The sequence below is a fragment of the Osmerus mordax genome, chromosome 27 (assembly GCF_038355195.1).
Source record: "Osmerus mordax isolate fOsmMor3 chromosome 27, fOsmMor3.pri, whole genome shotgun sequence".
Lineage (NCBI taxonomy): Eukaryota > Metazoa > Chordata > Actinopteri > Osmeriformes > Osmeridae > Osmerus > Osmerus mordax.
In genome coordinates, this window is record NC_090076.1 from 7,408,911 (window position 1) to 7,430,009 (window position 21,099).

A 21,099-nucleotide genomic window follows, 5' to 3' on the forward strand; every position below is an offset into this window, starting at 1 on the left:
CCAGTCAACAGTTCAACCGCCTTTCTCGACAGACGTTTTAGGCTACACGGACGACGTGACTCCAGTTACAGGTAAGCAACATTTTAGGCTTCATTTGCATCTTTTCTGTCACACGATGACAAATAATAGATTGATAAACACGGGCAAGAAATAGAAGAAATAGAAAGTGATAGAAAAACAACAAAGTTAGGATGATCTACATGATGTAGCCCACTCAGACATATGAAGGATTAAGGCAGAAAGTCACTTTTGAGGCGCGTCATGGATTTTATCCGGTGTTGTTTTGAATACAGTGTTCATGGTCAACATTTTGATTTGGAAAAAAATCAAGGTTGGAATTGATAAGACACTGCACGGTTTGCCTACAGTGGACTGTAAGCTAGTGCATCTGATTTTCTGCAAAGTATGGCCTATAGCAGGCTGCAGAGGAAAGGCAATGACAGTGGACGAGAATAGAACTTGTCGGAATATTTTAAATTGCTTCCGACTTCAACCCAAATTTAACTGAAGGAACCATTTTAAAATGAAAATGACGTTTTTTCCCCCTGATAAAACATTATGACACACGAGCCTCTAGTTCTACTGTCATAGGCTCAATCAAAACAAAAATGGGCAACTGATAAGAATATATTAGACAGAATATGACTGATACTGCACGGTCAATGGGCATTTTCTCAAAAATCAAGGCGACATTATGCATTAAATTAGGGTTAACTGCTCAATTTAATGTCCTAAACCTAAAAGTTAGAAACCGCAATCTAACAAGGCAAATGACAAGTCTATATTTTATATTCTCCTATTGTTGGGTGTGTACAAAACATTGTACATTTACATTTAAATACGTTAATTTAGGCTACCTTCTCATCTGAACACATGGAACGCGCGTGCACACACTGACACGTTTTAATCCCTCTTCATTTCAATGAAATGTCATTGCTGCAGGCTACAGAGGCAAACGCTTCTAGGGTTTAGGGAACATTTTGAATTCTGAAGTCAAACCTTTCTGAGTAAAAAAATCAGCTCACGTTGTAATTAGCCTTACACAGTAGGCCTACCAGTACAAACATGATCAAATACGTATCAAAGTGGACTGGGGTCGTAGCCTCGGCTGTATGCATGTGTCTTGCACGAAATATACTCGCAAATGTCACATGGAGTGAGCTGGAATCACTTTCCTCTGGCGCTTCTGTTTTCTTTGTCTAAGTAAAAAGAAGTCCTGTGTGTCTTGTTTCCACTCAGTGGTTGGTGGTAAGAAACTGACGGAGCGCAAATGAAGTCTAGTGCTGTCAGCGGATCCACCTTGACGAAGGTTTAGCCGTTTCCAAATGGCGTTATCTAGAGGACCTAATTAAATACACGACTTCTGACCTTGGGAACAAATGAACATGTAACACATCCTAAAATTATTGGATTTGACGATTATATTATCACCTCCGGCACCATAATTGCCTATTTTTTTCTATCGGGGCATAAACGAACAAGTCATCTTTTGTTATTTTTTAAGGCAAACCAACATAAACTTTTATTTCTTAATGACTTTTTTTATTGTCTGTACGGATTTGGTAAAAATCCTAAAAAAGGCCTAGGCCTAGGCTACTGTAATTCAGTCACAACATCCAGATTTTTTTGCCTATACAGACTATGGAGAAAATTGAGCAAAATTATATATTTAATTTTGTAAAGCTAATCAATTGCCATTCCAACGCTAAGCAATAATCAAGTCCTTTACTTTATTATCCAATAACCTCTTCAATAAAATACCAGGTATATGTTAATTAACAGACAGTCGGTATCCATTAGTGTCTACTAGAGTATAGGCCTATTCATTGAGAGCATTGATCTAGTTTTAATGGTTACCCTAATTACAGCTCTAACGGATTGAATGGAAGCATGCGTCTCGTTTACAGATAGATTAACACGACACCAGAGTGTTGGTCTTCAGTTTTTGTTTTTATACTAAAAAAGGCATATAGCCTACTCATTTTACATTACGTTGCCTGAAGTGTCTATTGCAATTGTATATGCTTATGCGTTGAGTTTTAATTAATTGAGGCCATGTTTTGTAAACCAATGCTACATTATTTCTGGGTTAATGTAAACTGAACTGCCCCACCCAACAGCCTATCCATCACACACACATACGCACACTCATACACACACACACACACACACACACACACACACACACAAACAAGAGTTTTTATACGTTATCAAACTCTATATGGAGTGACACAGCACACTGTATTTAATTTTGCAAGTAATAGTTTAATTCTAAGGACGTTATGGGCTAACATGCAAGTTCAAACCAACTGCAGCAACGATTACATTCTAAATACATTGAAACGTTTGGGAAATGTATCCTATCACTTACAGGTGAACATAGGCTAACCCAATACTGAAAACTATAATCCAAACATAGGAAAAACGAATGTCATCATGTTCATAAATCGAAAATGTTTCAAACTATATTTATAAAACCGTTAAATACAAGCTCTGCTAATTCGACCACTCCTACCTGACTGGTTTCTTAGTTCTTTTTTAACCAAATGGAATTAAAAATAATGAAAATGTCAATACCAAAAAGTGCTTCTCCATGCTCGCGCAGCCAGCACCGGGGGTTTGAAAGAAGAGTGACAGCTCTTTGTTGGTGAATAGAAATCAGTGGCAATAGAGAGAGGGAGAACTCCTCCTACCAAATTATCCAAACTGGGCAGGCTTTTGCTCTCTTCACAAATAGGACACGGCTCTCAAATTCAGGCAGTCACAACCTGACCTTCAAGCACACGGAACCCTAACGAGACATCGGTGGGACTGTCTAGAGAAAACAAAAACATATATTTTTTGCAGTTTTAACAATTACAACGTTTTCACTGACTGTCGTACCATTTGGACTACCTTTTTGACTATAACGGAGGGGAAAGCTGTCCTAGTCACCACGGTGTTCCCACTTCTCTTCCACCGAGTTGTAACCTTTTTTAGTTTGGCATTTGAGGGGAGCTGAGTTGAGAACTAGTGTGTGTGTGCCTCTTTCGCCTCAGAGTCAGTCGGATGCGCTGAGAGTCCGGGGCGCAACGCTGTTTATGGAAGTTGTGGGCTGCAAGGCAGAAGCGAGCAGTTGCACATTGCATCCAGGAGTCATGCTTTTCCACGGGATCTCCGGGGATCATATCCAAGGAATCATGGAGGAGATGGAGAGGAGGTCTAAAACGGACTCGCGTCTGGCTAAAGGCGTGCAGCTAAATGGTAGAGAATCGGTAAGAGTAAAGCAGACTTGCATTTTATCGCCTCCAAGATAATTGTTGATTTTCAAATAAATCAGAAAAGCCTAGAGATAGGCTACTGTTTTCAGTGGACGTCTAAGGACAGTTTTTGCCAGTTCATATAAGTTCTATTTCATTTTAGTTTTCACTGAGGCTATAGGGAGTATGTCAACAATTACGTCTCATAGCCGAACAATATTTTCAGAATCAGATTCTGCATGTTATAAAAAAGGTCAAAAAAATTGACCTTATTTGGTATAGCCTATATTTTCCTCTTACAGAAATTACATTTCTGATTAAGTTCGCTACTAACTGTCTATGAAATGTATTAGATATCTCATTAAAACAAATTACGAATTAGATCAATGCAAAAAAAAAAAGACAACAGCACCGTAATATTAATAGTAATGGTGTTAATATTAGTATGCTTAGTGGTAGGCCTAAGTCTAATGGTATTCATTAAAAAAAAAATCAGTTTAACTTTTTTGCAGTTTTAGTCTTAGTTATGAGCCAGATAGGCCTATGCAATTATTGTGAGTATAATCAACACTAGACAATTTGTATTATTAATACGACAGTAGGCCTAATGTATAACTGTTGTTTGTTCTTGTGTTAGACCGATATTATTTGTAAGATCCTTATGGTACTTTTAGAGAACACATAACTGTAAGGAAATGTAGGCCTAATCTCTGCAATTGGGCCCTATAGAAGTATCTTATGTTTCATTGGATTTCTCTGGATACATAATTTTTCAGCAAAACGTAATTTATGTGGGTTTGCCTAACTTTGTCAGATAGGATGAGTCTCTCAGGTACACAATAGTCTGTACCGTTTACCAAATTTATAAGACAAATACATTTATACCAGGCCTGTACAATTTGACTATTGAATTATGACAGCTACAATTCAACGGCCTAACAATATGTATGTGTAGAGTCTTACATTATATTTAATTTTTTCGTGTCTGTTTTCCAGACAATGCCTTCTATGAGCCCAGAGAAGCCTGCCTTGTGTGCCGGTTGCGGGGGTAAAATCTCGGATAGATACTACCTCCTTGCCGTGGATAAACAGTGGCACCTACGGTGTCTCAAATGCTGTGAATGTAAACTGGCTCTGGAGTCGGAGCTAACGTGTTTTGCAAAGGATGGGAGCATCTATTGCAAAGAGGATTACTACAGGTAAGAAAAATAATGTTATGTTTATGTTATCATGTAGCTTATTTAACAACATTAGCATACACACTGACACAAACACATTCTGGCACAAACACATGATACACACGCTGACACACACACACACACACACACACACACACACACACACACACACACACACATTCTCTCTCTCTCTCTCTCTTTCTCTCTCTCTCTCTCTCTCTCTTTCTCTCTCACTCTCTCTCTCTCTCCGACAGATAGACACTCACATACTGCAAAATACATCCAAAAGCTAATTTTTTTAGGCAATGTAGGCATATATTAGTTTGGTCATTGTTTAATCCACTGAATAGGCCTACTTAAACAACAACAAAAAAGACCTATAGGAAATTATTTGCCAGATGTCCTTCCAGGCTATTGAAAAATAAACCACAGTGTGTGGAGTATAGGTTAATCATTAACAGATTAAAATACAAATATAGGCTATGTGTGCGTCTAGATTACGGATGCGGTCTAAAGATTCTCTAAGCTTAATTTTAAACAGTTGTGTCATTGTTTCAGAAGGTTCTCCGTGCAAAGGTGCGCACGTTGCCATCTCGGGATATCTGCGTCGGAGATGGTTATGCGGGCGCGGGATTCGGTGTACCATCTCAGCTGCTTCACATGCACCACGTGCAACAAGACCCTCACCACGGGCGACCACTTCGGTATGAAGGATAGCCTGGTGTACTGCCGAGTCCACTTCGAGACTCTGGTCCAAGGGGACTACCATCCGCAACTCAACTACGCTGAGCTGGCTGGGAAGGGCGCAGGCCTGTCTCTGCCTTACTTCAATGGTACCGGCACAGCCCAGAAAGGAAGGCCGCGGAAAAGGAAAAGTCCCGCCATGGGGATAGATATTGCCAGCTACAACTCAGGTGAGGGCCTTGGTTGAGGACTTGAGATGCTGTGAACAATCTGTACACTCAAGGCAATGTTTCCTAACAGCTCAAAATGTAGGCTTATACGCGATACAGCGAGCATCATTTGGGAATGTCACACTACAGATGTTGCTTAGTTCTGTGCATTGTTAAGATTTAAGAACTGTCTGAAATAAGCTATAGGCTGTCTTCGGCCTATGTTGAGGTGAAAACATGTCAGCGTCATTATGCGTCGCTAAAAATGTCCAGGCCTGGACTTTAGTAAAACCTATCTCCACCATCTCTACCAGCAGGAATAGCTTTACTTCAATCGAAAACTGACCTCATTTCCCCAGCCTTTCGATCGGTGTTTATAATTAAGAGTCATATTAGGTCATCGAATGCGTAACATGGCTATACACATGAACGTGAACTGGTGACCTACGCACGTGCAGGGGGTACAACGGTAATTTGCTATCGTTGCTTAAATGCACCGCCGCTAAACGTGTAATCTTTCGATTGTCTGTCTATGGGGAAAATTGCCTCGGCACAAATACTCGTTATATAGCCTACATTACTGTTAATTTTAGGTTGAAAATGGCATTCAGACGCTGAAGGTTAGAATCCAGCCCAGCAACGTCTCTTTTGTTGCTCCTTTTTACAATTACTATCCGGTTGAGAAAGTTTGGCATTGTGTGCCAAGTTCCTTCTGTTCTTCATGAATAGAGACGAATAAGGGCAATCTGCGTGTTAATTGTTTCTCGTTAATTGAAGGTGACGTTGGAATCCCTGGCCTCCAACTAGTTCTGAATCATACTCAGTTCTCAGCACAGTTCTCAGACGCCGAGGCAAAGGATTAGCCTACAATGAATCCGATCTCAAATGAACACGGGGTGTTTGTCAAATGTCGCTAAATTATTTAGGAGAACAAAATGATTCTGAACGACTCACACGTTCAAATTATGTATAATATTTAATTATGATTATAGGCCTACACTTTGTAATTGTCGGGGCAATGCATTTTATTTATCATATTTTAATATAGGTCAGTAATCAAACATATACAAGTTCTTTTTTTCAAACTGAACATTTTGTTCAAGTTCGTTCGTCAAAATAATTATATAGCACAACTATAAAAGGCCAGGGACACATCACCATATTACCCCACCCAACGAATAGTTTAAAACAACCGGGTGTTCAATTAATCTACCGACCGAACAACCTATCTGATCAAGTGATCTGTGGTTAATTATTTCTCCAATAAAACATCGGACAAGTTCTGACATTGTTCATAAACATTATGGTCTATATACATCCTACATAATTTATCTTATTTATCTGCTTAAAATGGCTGTTTTTATGGTAGCAGCATTGAGCATATCCTGTGTTTCTTGCCACTGAGAACGACAACATTTCCTTATGTTTTCATGAGGCTTTAACTCCAGAGCTCAATTTCCAACCCTGCTGTCTTTTCCGTGCTTGCTTGCTTACTTGTAGAGACCCCTGGTGGATTGTTTCGGAATGGAAGTAACGCACTGTCAACTGCTCAAAAATGACTTTTTGATACAAATCAGTGTTCATTTGCTAACGTAGACATCGTGGAAATATAATTTTAGACACACAGCAGACGCTTGGACAGAAACAGAAATTTTATGTCCAAAATATAAGCTGACACATCCATCTGGGACTAGGTTTGACCCCTACCATAACTTATACTTTGTTTAAAATAGGCAAAAAAATTGAGCTATAACAATTACTATTGTTTAATAAATTGTATTAATATGTCTTGATATGTTTTGAAAAGTTTTATTTTGTGCTTGTTGTCCTTTTTTTTCACTACACATTTCTAATATTTTGTGTTCTCTTTAAGCTTATAAAAGTTATTTTATAAACAAAACTAATCTGTTTAAAATATGGAGCATGATGGCCTTTCCCCTAAATTCCACTTCAATCAGTCCTAAATTCATCGATGGCTTAAAATAATTAATAAGATGAAGGAAATAAATCAAACATTATTGTAAAATGCTAAATCACAATGGGGTCCCATTCATTTATGAAGCCCCCCCCCCCCCCCCCCCCACCGCACCTTGAACCCTAACCCTTAACAAGCAGTTGGTTTGCTCCTTACTGGCTTGTTTTCCTGACAAACCTCTTGGCGTTCCCTCTCCCAGGTTGTAACGAGAACGAGGCCGATCATCTGGACCGTGACCAGCAGTCCTACCCTCCCTCACAGAAGACCAAGCGCATGCGTACCTCCTTCAAGCACCACCAGCTCCGCACCATGAAGTCTTACTTTGCCATCAACCACAACCCTGACGCCAAGGACCTGAAGCAGCTGGCCCAGAAGACGGGCCTCACCAAAAGAGTTCTGCAGGTAAGCAGCCATTGCTGACCGTCTCGTCACTGTCACCCCTGTCCCCCCCTGTTTCATGACACTCTTATTTGATCATGACATTCAAATCCATCGAAGTCATCTTTTCTGCTTAGTTTGGTCCTCCGTTTCCATTGGTTTTGTATCTAGGGGGTGTTTGGTCTTCTGTGCAGATCTGAAGGGGGTTGAAGGCTAGGGGTGTTTATGAAGGACAGGATGGGGGACTTCCAAAACTCTTGGAGGGTGATTAGTGCAGTTCATGTTAATATGCAGAGAGTGCACAAAAAAATAGTGTTCAAACAAAAAATGCTGTGGTGAAAGCAACATTTTCACAATAATTCCCACAGGTCAAATATCCGACTAGCAAGCACAGTTGGTAATTATTACTATTGTTTAAATAAAAATACTACTCTTTAAGACCAAAATTGTGGGGAGGAAACCAGCAGCCTATTTCATTTTAATCTACCTATTGTACTGAACTGTGGAGAATCTTTTAGTTAATTAAGCACATTGTGATATCAACCAAATACGTAACCATTGTATTGTAGAGAAAAGCAGGAGAGGCATAATTTGATAATTATTTTCTTTAAGACTAAGACATAAACAAAAGTAAAGCCATTGGGAATTGGTTTGCAGGTTTGGTTCCAAAACGCAAGAGCCAAATTCAGAAGGAACGTTTTGCGACAGGAGAATGGGGGTGTTGATAAGGCAGACGGCTCCTCTCTCCCTCCACCCTCATCCGACAGCGGAGCACTGAGCCCCCCCTCCAGCGCGGCCACTCTTACAGACCTGACCAATCCCTCAATCACAGTAGTGACCTCCGTGACCTCTAGCTTGGACAGCCATGATTCGGGGAGCCCTTCACAAACTACTCTGACAAACCTTTTCTAACACGTCAGCTCTAGCAGATTCATTGTTTTTGTTCTCGACTCGATTTTGGATTTTTCTTTTTGTTGTTGAAATGACACCTTTAAGAAACCAGAGACAGCTCATTGGAATAGAGAGTACTGTGCTGTACACACAACAAGAACATTTAAATACAAAGAAATTATTTTGATGTGTAGCATTTGCAAACGCTTGGCAGCTGAGTCTGTAGTGAAATACAGAGAGCAGTGATTGATTTGCGAATGGGACATTTGGATGTGGACGGTGTTGAAAATTTAACTAAAAGGGTTCAACAATCTTGGACAGACCCCAAGTGGAACTATTTTGTTGAAGAAATCGGATCATTGTACCTCATTTTATTTCATTTGTCGTCATGATTTGAAAGAGATACAGTTTAGCAGTTTCAAATACTTTCTGTATCATTTACAAGTTGATTTCAAATCATTTGAATTTTTACCCTAAGTAATTTGTGTATGTGCAAATCCGTATCTTTCCTTACACGGGGGAAATATTGAAAGATTTTGCAGAATGTGCTATTAAATGTAACTGAAAACCCAGATCTATCTTCAGACTGTTTCAGCCTTTAGGCCCAGATGTAATAGGCCACAGACCTATTACACCGAGATAAATGTTAAACTTAAAAAATGAACCCAAACATTACAACTCATATGCTAAGTAAATGCTACAACTTCAACATGCATTTTGTTTTGACACCTCAACTGTGATAGAATTTTTAAGAGCTGAGTAAATCTGTCCATCTGTACAGTGGTAACTGTTCAACCTGTAGTGGAGTCACATAGATATTAGAGACAGCTTTCAACAAGAAAACAAAAGAGAAATTCTGATTGGACCACAGTGAGCGGGGCACTATTTAATAGATTGTTTACATCATACGAGCACTTTTACAAATCTGTTCATTGATTCACGATATTCAAATCAGTGTGCCCGTGGAATTACGGATCAATTCAATTGCACAGTGACAACAAGCCGCCCAGCGAAAGTGCATTATTATCACGTTGCTCAGGGTAACAATGTAATTTTGGAGAAGACTGGAGGGAGGAAGAGAGATGCTTCAGAGTAGAGCAGCAGGCCTGTCAGCTGACCTCAGACCAAGTCAAGCTGTTACAGGTAGCCAGTAAGAAGAAACATCAATCTCCCTGTTTCTATCGTTTTGGGCCATTTTTATCCTTTCTTAACAGACAATTGCCACTGAACAGACCAAAACCATTATTCTTCTGGCTGGAAGTGGAGAGGAGAGGAGAGATAGTGAGCAAATATTTACTGGGGTGGCTAAAAACATTTTGTTGTGTCACAGTTTGTTCTATTGTAGAACAAAGTGTTACTCTAGATCTGCTTCAAAAAGTGGATGCCTAACTCAGTTCTACTATGTGCCTTATGCTATAACTTGGAAGAAAGGTTGTGAAATTCAGGATTTATGTGTTGTTTGTTGACTGACTCACATCCTCTCGACGCCACACTAGTTTTGTACTGTTTTGCATCTTATATCTGAAGATCTTTTTATGGTGTATCCTGTTCAAAGGGGGCAGCGATGTCATAGAAAGCATTTGTGCACTCTTTGAGATATAGTTGGTAAATCCAAGAATCTTATATATTGATCATCGTGTTGATAGTTGAGTACAGTAAGTGTTCTATCAAGATTGTCCATGTTTCCCTGTTTCTTGATAAAGATGGTGTATAGAAGCTATTTCTCCTTAAATATTTATGGACCAAACGGTTGTTATATATCTTATTAAATTTGTGTGAATAAAAATACTTTGCTTTAACTGAGTTTTATTTTTCATTACACTTGCCATTTTTGTGTTTGTTTCCTAAATACTACGTTTTCTTTTATCACATCAGCAAATGAATTAGCATTCAATTATTGATGAGCGATTAAAAACTTTCCACATTTTTGCTTCCATTTTTAATTTAAATTTCCTATTTTCTGATGTTTTTAGTTGTAATGTAATGCCCCATGGATTTGCATCTAAACCCTGTAGTCAAAACAACAACATGAAAATGGCTTTTTAATGCATGAACATGGCTACTTTTTAAAATTGAAATCGAAGGAATGCTTCTGAGCATACAGTGATATATGCATATTATTTTAGTACACCTAAAGTGAAATAAGAGTAATTGCAGACCCCATAAAGCCAGGTTGCTCTGTAGTTAATATATTCTTACTCTATGATTTCTTTCAGGGAGAACAAATCTTGGGGCATTACAGCCATACTTCCCGACGTTTGAAAATTCCCTAAAGTATTATCAGAAGGGGAAAACTTTGATCGGAATTCCTCATCATTGAAGACAAAGACAATATTAGGATAAGATGATAGAAAATTGAGAGACAGAAAAAAAAACAGACAAAAAAATTAACAGACAAAAAAACCTGTTTCAATCCAAAATGTACAACAGGTTTGTCCTTCCTGTTTGAATTCACACATGGTGGGAAAAACATAAAGTGGGATATTTCAGATCGCATTGTGAAAAAGTCTTGACATTGCCATTTGTATTGAAATCGTTTTCACAGTGAAAACATATCTGTATTGTAATATAACTGTATGAAGCAGAGCAACCTCGCAGAAGGGAATACGCTGTGATTAAAGGACAGCCGTCATTTAATAAGATTACACTAGAAATACACACTCACACACACACACACACACACACACACACACACACACACACACACACAAACACTATAATTATACATTATTGTGACACTCATCCCTATCAGAATATCAGCTTGCTATTTGAAACATTTATTTTGTCGCAAATGTCATTTTGTAAACATACGGCCTCCTTAAAACTCGGTAGCAGGATGCCCATCAAATGTGAGTCGATGAAGAGGAGGAGGAGGAAGAGGACTGCAGGGTTCTCGCTCTGCCATCTGGCTGTACCGATGGAAGGAAGTAAACAAAAACAAAAATGAAATAGAAAGATGAAGAAAATTCCAATTTTGCATGCACCTCATCAACTTGGTAGCATTTTCCTTGAGATGTATTCTTTAGTTTTATGCATTGTATCGTCACTGTCAGCTGTAAAATAAAAGATTATGAAAACTCAGTCCTTGATGGCCGTACAGTAAAGCTTGCAGTCCAGAGTCACAAGGACATGGATTGATTTGTGTCAAGAGGATTGCTTTGTCAACCGACAGTGCAGCACGTTAACTACCAGACTACTTTCTTATTTCAACATTGGAGTTATTTTTAGAAGCGATGATTTATGCATGCAGTGTGCCGAATGACAAGTACATGAAATTTCATTAGCAGTGCATGACATTACAAAACATTTGCCCAGTAAGTGTAGGATTACAGGTGGAGACAATGGAGGGGGAGTACATCTGTTATGGCAAAAGTATTTTGAATTAAAACTCTTCATTCTCATCTTTATATTATTATTGAAATGGATTGGCACATTTTAGACTTCTTTCAAATAAGGGCACATTTCCATAAAGAAAAACATACAAACGATTAAGTATTTGCCTTCCGTGTGTTCTAGCATCCCAAATCACAATGTGGTAACAGATTAGATAGCAACACAATTTGATCTATTTATTCATTGGCAGTTTGTTTGTGTCCAGTGCAGGTAGGTAGTCAGGTGGCTGAGCTCTTAGGGAATCGGGCTAGTAATCAGAAGGTTGCTGGTTCGATTCCCTGACAGTACAAAATAATGTTGTGTCCAAGGCACTTCACCCTACTTGCCTCGGGGGAATGACCCTGTACTTACTGTAAGTCGCTCTGGATAAGAGCGTCTGCTAAATGACTAAATGTAAATGCTGCATGTTGGTGTTGAGAGTGGGACAGGGAAGCAGAGGCCACATGGGGTTCAGTAAACAGCAGAGTGTTGAATTCCAACAACGTGGGAAACAGCAAACACACCAGTCCAAGCCTAAACCTCACACACTAGGGAGCCATGCAGTCTTTCCTGGCCCGGATGGTGGGCGGTTTAAGCTAGTGAGCAGCGAGAACCGGGATTGCAACCAAGCACAAACAAACAGGACTTCTCGCCATCACAGATCTTCAGGATTCTGGACCTCATCAAACCATTGTGCTGACAGCAACTCTGAGGGACTGGAATGCATCTTATCGCAAAATATTTTCGGTCATAGGGGGGGGGGGGGGGGGTTGTGTGTGTGTTTGTGGAAACATTTTCAACGTTCCCAACTACAGTACATGTTGCAATCGTAAACAGCAGCATTGCCACACAAAGGATTCACTTCTGTTACATTTACATTTAGTCATTTAGCAGACGCTCTTATCCAGAGCGACTAACAGTAAGTACAGGGACATTCCCCCCGAGGCAAGTAGGGTGAAGTGCCTTGCCCAAGGACACAACGTCATTTTGCACTGCCGGGGAATCGAACTGGCAACCTTCTGATTACTAGCCCGCTTCCCTCACCGCTCAGCCACCTGACACCCCTGTTATTAAATGAGAACATATAGTTGGAACCCAATCTGATGCGTTAGACAATGAAACTATGCTCCACAACAAGCTGGGACAGGTAGGTCAAAGCTGTCTCCAGGAACCTCAGCAGGTACCAGGAAAATGCCCTGTGTGTATACTGTTGATATGGAACACCCCATTGTCCTCTTTCATGACTTCTGGATGCGAAATAACTAAGAGCTTCAGACAGCTTAGAGTTTTTCTTTGCTAGACTTACAGAACAACTAAGTCAACTTTGTATGGAGATGAGTGAAACGGGATGTGGAAAAAGTCGAAAGGACAGAGGCTAAAACGGAAACACACACATGTCATGAACGCAGGTGACAGAAGATAGGGACTAAACAAAGTGTGTGCGCACGAGTGTGTGAGAGTGCATGTGCATGTGTGTGTGTGAGAGGGAACACCCATGTCCCTGGAAGGATACTAAATTACAGTATGCAGCATGTCCCAGTCGTAAACCACAGATGACAAACAACAAAACACAGACAGAGGTTTTATTTCTGGGAGAGAACTGACGATAGGACCCAGTCAGCTGGTACACACCTCACACAGCCAAAATGTCACAGCTGCCAGGTATAGTTCATCTTAAGACAAACACACACATGGCAAACAAACACATCAATACAGTACGCATGCATGCAAAGGTATACAGGGACAAAGAGAAACGCACACACACGACATGCCCAAAAGTGACAGGTGACAGGGTCCAAACAAAGTATGGATGATCACAGGACTGTGAACCACTTCTGTTGGTGAGGGTGTCAATTCAGTGGGGTCTATGTGTGAGCATGAGAGAGAGAGATAGACAGAGAGAGACAGAGAGAGAGAGAGAAAGAGAGAGTGACAACACCAGTTCCGCCCCGCTTACCGCCCTCTCATTTCAAGGCGTTTATTCAGTTTCAACACATTGGCACTCACACATTCACACAGACACAAACACAGATGTCAGAGAGGTGACGAACTGGATGAGACATGGTTCAACCTTACACGGCATGGCCTGCCCAGATACAGCTGTGAAAGGGGAGGAGGTCAGGGAATCTATCTCAGTATCCGAGGTCAGGGAATTTATCTCAGTATCCGATTGCTTATCTCAGTATCCGATTGCACTATGTTGACCATTCACGCTGCTCATTCTATTCTTTTTATATATATTTAATTTTATATTAAAATTTTTGTATTCTTAGATTGTTTAGTTCTTAGAAATAGTTAAACCTTTGTACTTTTACTTAATTTAAGATCTGTATATGTTTAGTGTTTTGCACCTCCCTGCCACAGTAAATTCTGTGTTTGTATAACATACATGGCGAATAAACCGAATTCTGATTCTGGTTCTGATTCTGAAAGCTGGTGGATGGCTTGTCCTGCTGCCTCATGCGGAACAGGTGGAGAAATCTGGGAGGCACACACACATACACACACATAAAGTACACACATGTATCCCCTCACAAACCCCTTCAACACATACACACAAACACATATTTATCCCCTACTCACAAACCCCTTCAACACATAATTATTTTAATACTTTGTCAGTATTTAGTGTAGTATTTACATATCATTAAATAGGCTATTGTGTTTTCCACATCCCTATAATAGGAACGCTTTTTATTTGATGTTATCATGCATTGTTTTTGGGGGGGAAATGTCTATGGAAACTGATGAGGAATGATGACCAATACTTGACAGTTAAATACTTTGAGCAACAGCACATTAATTAGTCATTTAATAAGGGCACGAAATATTCAACCACGTTTATTGGGTGTCAGGTACAACGAGTTCCCAGTGCCTGTGTTCTTGCTGTGATTTTGCGTGCCAGAGCGTGACAGGTCACTTTTCTACTGGGTGAGTCTAACCTCTCTGTCGGGTAAACTTCCGGGGCGCACGTTCCTTATCTCCATCTGTTGGCTCTGTCAAGTCTGCTCTGAGTCGCTGGAGATTCTGTGTGTTCAACACTGATATGACACTTTACTCTCGAGACCGTAAGACAGAACAAATAAATCAAACACTATTGAAAGCATGGAGATCTTTTTCAGTTGCGGTTTAGGTTTCTTTTTTGTTGTTGTCAACACATCAATTATATTGAACTGAAATGCAAAAAGCAATTGTGTTAGGCTATATTTCAAAACGTTAAACAATATGGACAAATGACTCACTCATTAGAATATGCCATTAGTTATAAAGGCTTGTATCACAAGTGTTTGTGAACGCAATTAATATTTAATTTCAATAAGAACATTTTAGCTCAACAAAACTGTAACGTAGGCCTATATTTGAATAGTTTCACAAGTTTGTTTACTTTTGACAAATACACATGACATACACATCTCCATAACTCAACAATTGTATTAATTTTGGTATTTCAACAAAAACATTAGGCCAATACGATATTCCTACAGTTGTAAATAATTTCAATTTGGCAGATCCTGACGGATTTGTGAGCTGATTAAATGTTAACATTTTAACATAAAATGTAGGCTATTTTCCACCTGCAAATCTATTTTTCACCTTGCAGAACAGAGCTGAGAGGAAAATTATAGATAACATAAAATTTTATTTTTAATAAAATGTCTATGAATTCCTGTCGGCCTACAGTGGTTGCATCCAACAAATCCCCTTTTCTCTGCGGAACATATTTCGTCTTGTTCTCTGCCACAGACACCTGAAAGTTTGCAAGGGAAAGAAAGTGAAATAGAAGACAATCCGTAAAAAAATTCCCTCCAATCAAAGCAAAATCCTCACAGCTAAATAAACAATATCAACCGGAAAAAAAGTTTGCCATTGGTTTAATGCAGATCAGTGCTAAGACACTTTTAGAACAATAGAAATTCAACACGATTATTAAACAGCTTTCTACCAAACAGGCGTGTTGAACCAGCGGCTCTCCCGGTGCAGCTCGCTGGAAGACTGATGCATTACTTTTCATCCATCCATCTAATTATTCCCTTAGAAACCTGAAATTTGAAGATACAAAAGACCGTCCCTATCTGTCACTGAGCGTCATTGATCTTATTGAAAGAAAATGTGGGTGTAGAGGGAACCCAATATAACTCATGCCATTAAATTCCACACAGCATTATTCACCAACAGAATTGACAGACATTTCTTTTAATCTTCAACTGTTGTTCAAGGAAAAAAAAAACCTACACTCCAGGCGTCTTCTCTTTCCACATTTGCAGGGAGGTTAACAAAAAGGCTATTGAAGTAGGGAGAAAAAATACCCTTCCACCTAACTTGTTGATTATTAATAGTGGGGATGGGAAGACAGATGTATTTGCTGTATTAGTGGTGTATGAATTCTCTGTGAAATCCACATGTTAAAGCTGCATCAAAGCTAAACCAGACGATTTGATTGCATCCAGCCAAACCGTTCATGTGAATGATTGCAATTCTATTCTTAATGATCAATTGACACAGCACTGACTCTCTCTCTCTCTCTCTCTCTCTCTCCTTCTCTCTCTCTCTCTCTCTCTCTCTCTCTCTCTCTCTCTCTCTTTCTGTGCACCCCCTTCTCCCCTCCTCAAACTGTCACACAAAACTATAGCCTATCGAATGAGAGAGAAAACATAATTGTTGTCTAAGTGTGTGCACGCCCGTGTGCGTAACTGTGCGTGTGGGGAGAGAAAAAGGTACCGTGCATGTTCAATGTGGATCCTAAAATCTAGGCATGTCATATCAATGAACATAGATAGCCATGCCTAGTTAACTAATTCATGTTGATGAAACACAGACATTCTTACACGAATCCCGCGGTATTTGACAGCCCTGCACTATTTTTTGACACTTGCTCCGCCCCTTAGCTTCGAGAATGCTGGTTTGTTTACATTGTTGGCAGTGGCCAGGAATGGTGAGAGGCCGAGATTCTGAACACGTACACATTCAACTGGTTTTACAAAACAGGCCGTCTCCATAACTTTTACCAGTGGTAGGATACGTTACCAGGCGAGGCCGAACATTTAAACCTGAGCGCGACCTTGAGAAGAAAAGGAAAGTCATATCAAAGACAACCGCCTTCGTCATCCGAAGACATTGAACTTGAAGGAATACAGTAGCTAGAGGCTCCCACTTCCTTGTAAGTAGCTAACGACGTTTGCTAACAAGTTAGCATGCAGAAAGCTGTGGTAGCAATACCTACTAGTAGCGTGCTAAGCCACGTTTCATGTGTTAAGCTTGTCTGTCTGTCTGGCTAGCTTGTTTTCTTGCTTGGTACTATAGTTACAATATTTGACAACCAACGTTATAGCTAGCTACTTATGTTTCTCTTAATTTTAGTTAGTTGTAGCATTACTTGGCTAACTAGCTTCCTGCTAGTAGTGTTAAGCCAGTCCAACTAGGCTAGCAAAACTTTTCAGCTAAAGTTACGGAAAGTTGGCTAGCAAGCTACCAAACTAGTCCACACTACGTTTGTTTAGCTAATGAATGTCCATCTTTCATTCGTTGCTAGGCTTGTAAGCAAAATGTAACGCGTTTTTACAAAAATGACTTCCTGCTTTAACTTGACAGTGGGGATATTAGCTACAGTTAGCCCGACTAAGAAGGCCTTCATAGATACGTTAGGGTGACAGTAACTAGTTTTCTATCCACGTGAGATGAAACGACAGGGATGGTCTTTGATAGGATCGCTTGTGTAACTTTTACTGTACAATTTGCAATAACCTTTAAATATGTAATACTGATATCTTTATGTCGTTTTTTCCATCACTCTGGTACTAAGTAACTACTTTTGCACGTTGCCATGGTCCAGTTTAACTTTTCCTAATAAACATAACGTATGTTAATTAACTTATTATTATGTGGATTTACATTTACATTTATTCATTTAGCAGACGCTTTTATCCAAAGCGACTTCCAAGAGAGAGCTTTACAAAGTGCATAGGTCACTGATCATAACAACAAGATAGCCAAAAACTTGAATTAAATTCGTTTTTATTCAGTCTGAACAGAACTATGGGATTATTTTCCAATGTCTGGTTAAGAGTCCATCACATATTATACTTTGACAATCGTTTTGACTGGCCTTAGCTTAGACTTAAAATAGAAGCTGTAGAAATAGCTCAATATTTGACATGGATCCGTTCAGCTAGGTAGTCTTAACTGGAAAGGCGAGCTCATTCCATTGTTTCCGTGGACCTTGTGTTTCATGTTCTAATTTAGTTACAGTTGGCCTGAATCCACACGAGATTCCGAAGGCAGGGATCATATCTCATCATCCAAGTTGTTACTCACCTAAGTTGCAACATTCACTGTCTGTCAAACACCACAGTTCACTACACTGACAGTATTAGGCAGTTGAGATCATGGGGTCTATGAAGTAGATTATCAAGGAACTTGTCAAAAACAGGAATGATTAGCGTAGTAAAAGACTGCCAAAAGCTTTCATCAAGCCGCTCTGATCGTCAACAGTTGTAGCTCTTAGGACTCCCTGCCAGTAACCTTGGTTTTGATTGCTGATGAGAGATGGATGGGTTTTGACGCCTCTGGCAAAACTTCATGATCCGGTTTCTGGCTTCTTTTATTGCATCAGGTGTGTAAGCAGTGATGTAGTCTTTTGTATATCGTTTAATATGCCCATTGTTTGTGTTTTTACGTTACGTTTTAAAATGGCATGCTTTTGGCTCAGCCCTAAACTTCTAGAACAAAATTTCTAGAAGCGGTGACAGACTTGTCTGTGTGCAGTATCTGGATGCCCAACCTCTATCACGCGAGAAGTGATTAAGCAAAGCAGAATTGGCCAAAACCCTTTCCTGTTTTAGCCCTGCAGCCAACCCTCGAACCAGATTCAATATCCAACGAAACATTTGTCATCTGACCAATATTACACTCACCGTGCCTCAGGGACTTACAAAGAACATTCTTTGTTAGTTTTTTTTCTTCGTTTTTTTCCCCTCACACAACATTTTATGTACGGATGCTGCAGGGAATTTCAATTTCTTCAGCTACATTAAACCCTTTGCAGTATATGTCAAGTAGATTGTCTAGCACACCCAAGACATGACACTGACATAGGTTCAGGACCTAGTCTTATTGGCTAGGTCTAACCATTTATAATGTTAGGTTTTTTTGTAAGCAATCGTTAAGTGTTACAACAGGACTACAAATGGCCCTAATAAGATGAGAAAATGATAAAAGAAGAGCTGGTTTAAAGCCGTTACTGTATCCTGTATTGTTAAGCATTGCGCATACGGTTTCCCATTACTCTTTCTTTCTCTCCTTCAAACAACCAGCCCATCAATATTTCCTCATATCTTCCTCATTCCTCTATCTTATGAAGGTCACTGGAGATCTAGAGATCCGTCTATCCTTAGAGGATGCCTTCCGGCCTTTGCTTTAGTAAGAAAGTGCTCAATTTTCAGAGAGATTGATCTCCTCTCATCAAGGCCTGCTGTGCTCTGGCTGGGTGGGGGCGACAGACACTACAAAGTCATGCAAACACACAATAACTGACCTCTGACCTGTCCTTATGTCTGGGAAGTGTTTGGGGTGTCCTGGGGTCGCAATCATGACCCTACTATATCTGTTTACTCAGAGGGTCTCAAGGCAAAATATCGGAATAACAGCCTGTTATTTGTTTGACAAAACTGTAGTTTTTTTGTGTTGGTAAACCAAAATGTTAGATATAATTTTCACAATGTGTGAAATATGAGGTGCTTATGACCTTAATCTTAAAGGGAAGTAAAATCTGGATTTAGGCTACAGGATGTTATGTATAGGTTTTGTTATTGTCGCCAGTGTTTTTTGATTTTTTTGTTTATTTGTGCATGCGGCATACAATGGAATTTAGCCTATAAGCTGCGGTGTGCGTGTGCATGTTACAGGGCAGGCCTGCAAGCGTTGTACTGGCCTGTCCTCCAAACAGACAAAGCCTTTTTGGCACATTGTGAAGTGTGCTGGAAAGATCGCTCAAAAGCAGGAATTCCATTTATCGGAGGTTGTGTCGTTTCCTCCCCCTCCAGATCTCTTTTGATTATCCGCACACAAACCGCAAATCCCCCAGGATACAAATTCACTTTCATGGAATAATTACAAGATGCTGTATGCCACTGTAAACACCACATCTCTTGACAGTGACAGTATGCATTTGTCATGAGACGAGACCAAAAAAAGCAAGATGAATTTGTACTTTGAGAGAGAAGAGAGAAATCCTTGCAAAAGCTGCGCTATGGGCGTTTGTTCCTGCCTCAGTGCGAGCCAGTTAAGGGAGGAGAAAAGCAGATCTGCTGAGAGCAGTGCAGGAGTTCATCTCCACTCCACTGTGTTCGAAAGCCCTTGGTCTGAATGTTCCAGACCTCCGTGCCAGACTGAGGTGCCAGGGACTGCTGTGCGTGTTGTGACCCGTCTTAGAGCAGCCTTCGCCTGACTGTCGGGTCCTGGCTTTGGCCTGGGGCCCTGGTAAGGGCCTGGAGGTGTGGAGGAGGGAGCTGGAGAAGGCAGCAGCAGCCATAACTCTGCCTGGCTCCTTCAGAAGTGAGGCCAGACTGTCGCTGGGAGACCTTTGCCAAGTGTGGTGCGGTTGTGGGCAGTGAATAAAAATATTTTACAGATGTCTGTCTGAAGGAAGGACTGGGAGTCAGCAGGCTATCTAGCTGTTCTTTTAGTTTGTGTGTGTGTGTGTGTGGTTGGGGAGGGGGAGGGGGGGGGGGGTGCACTGGAAGGAGCTAGGCAACCAGTTGTTCAGGGTTTGTTGGAGGGTTGTTCAGGGGTAGTTTGTGGGGTTATTCAGGGGTAGTTGGGGGGGGTGGGGGGGGGGGGTAATTCAGGGGTAGTTGGAGGGTTGTTCAGGGCTAGTTGGGGGGTTGTTCAGGGGTAGTTGGAGGGTTGTTCAGGGGTAGTTGGAGGGTTGTTCAGGGGTAGTTGGGGGGTTGTTCAGGGGTAGTTGGGGATGGGCCTGGCTCAGAGGGGTCTTTACACCACCACACTGTGAAAGCTGGGCAGGAGGCCAGCTCCTGGTTGACAGTTTACCAGTGAATATTTAAGAGCGCTACACGCGTCTGCAAACAGGGAGCGCACATCGGAGCGCAGCCTGTTTACCAGGCCCTGTGAAGCGCCCGAAAAACGCAGAGAACATCCTGGAAGTTACCATTTTAGAC

The 21,099-nt window shown here is 40.5% G+C and overlaps 2 protein-coding genes across 3 annotated transcripts in view; both read left to right on the forward strand.

Moving 5' to 3' along the window:
- Positions 1–2,773: 2,773 nt before the first annotated feature.
- Positions 2,774–11,634, forward strand: lhx9 (LIM homeobox 9). 2 transcript variants are annotated; one of them, XM_067230531.1, is made up of 5 exons: positions 2,774–3,254; positions 4,236–4,438; positions 4,979–5,331; positions 7,485–7,687; positions 11,387–11,634. In XM_067230531.1, the coding sequence occupies exons 1-5, from the start codon at positions 3,081–3,083 to the stop codon at positions 11,405–11,407; spliced, it is 954 nt and encodes a 317-aa protein (XP_067086632.1). In that variant the 5' UTR covers positions 2,774–3,080; the 3' UTR covers positions 11,408–11,634. The 2 variants fall into 2 exon arrangements, with proteins under 2 accessions (XP_067086632.1, XP_067086631.1); XM_067230530.1 differs by lacking the exon at positions 11,387–11,634 and adding an exon at positions 8,321–8,575 and having other exon boundaries at positions 4,976–5,343.
- Positions 11,635–16,909: 5,275 nt separating this feature from the next.
- The window catches only part of nek7 (NIMA-related kinase 7), a gene marked incomplete in the record, with an annotated part of 32,965 nt that continues 28,775 nt past the window's right edge, over positions 16,910–21,099 (forward strand). The window contains 1 exon segment of the mRNA XM_067230802.1: positions 16,910–17,084.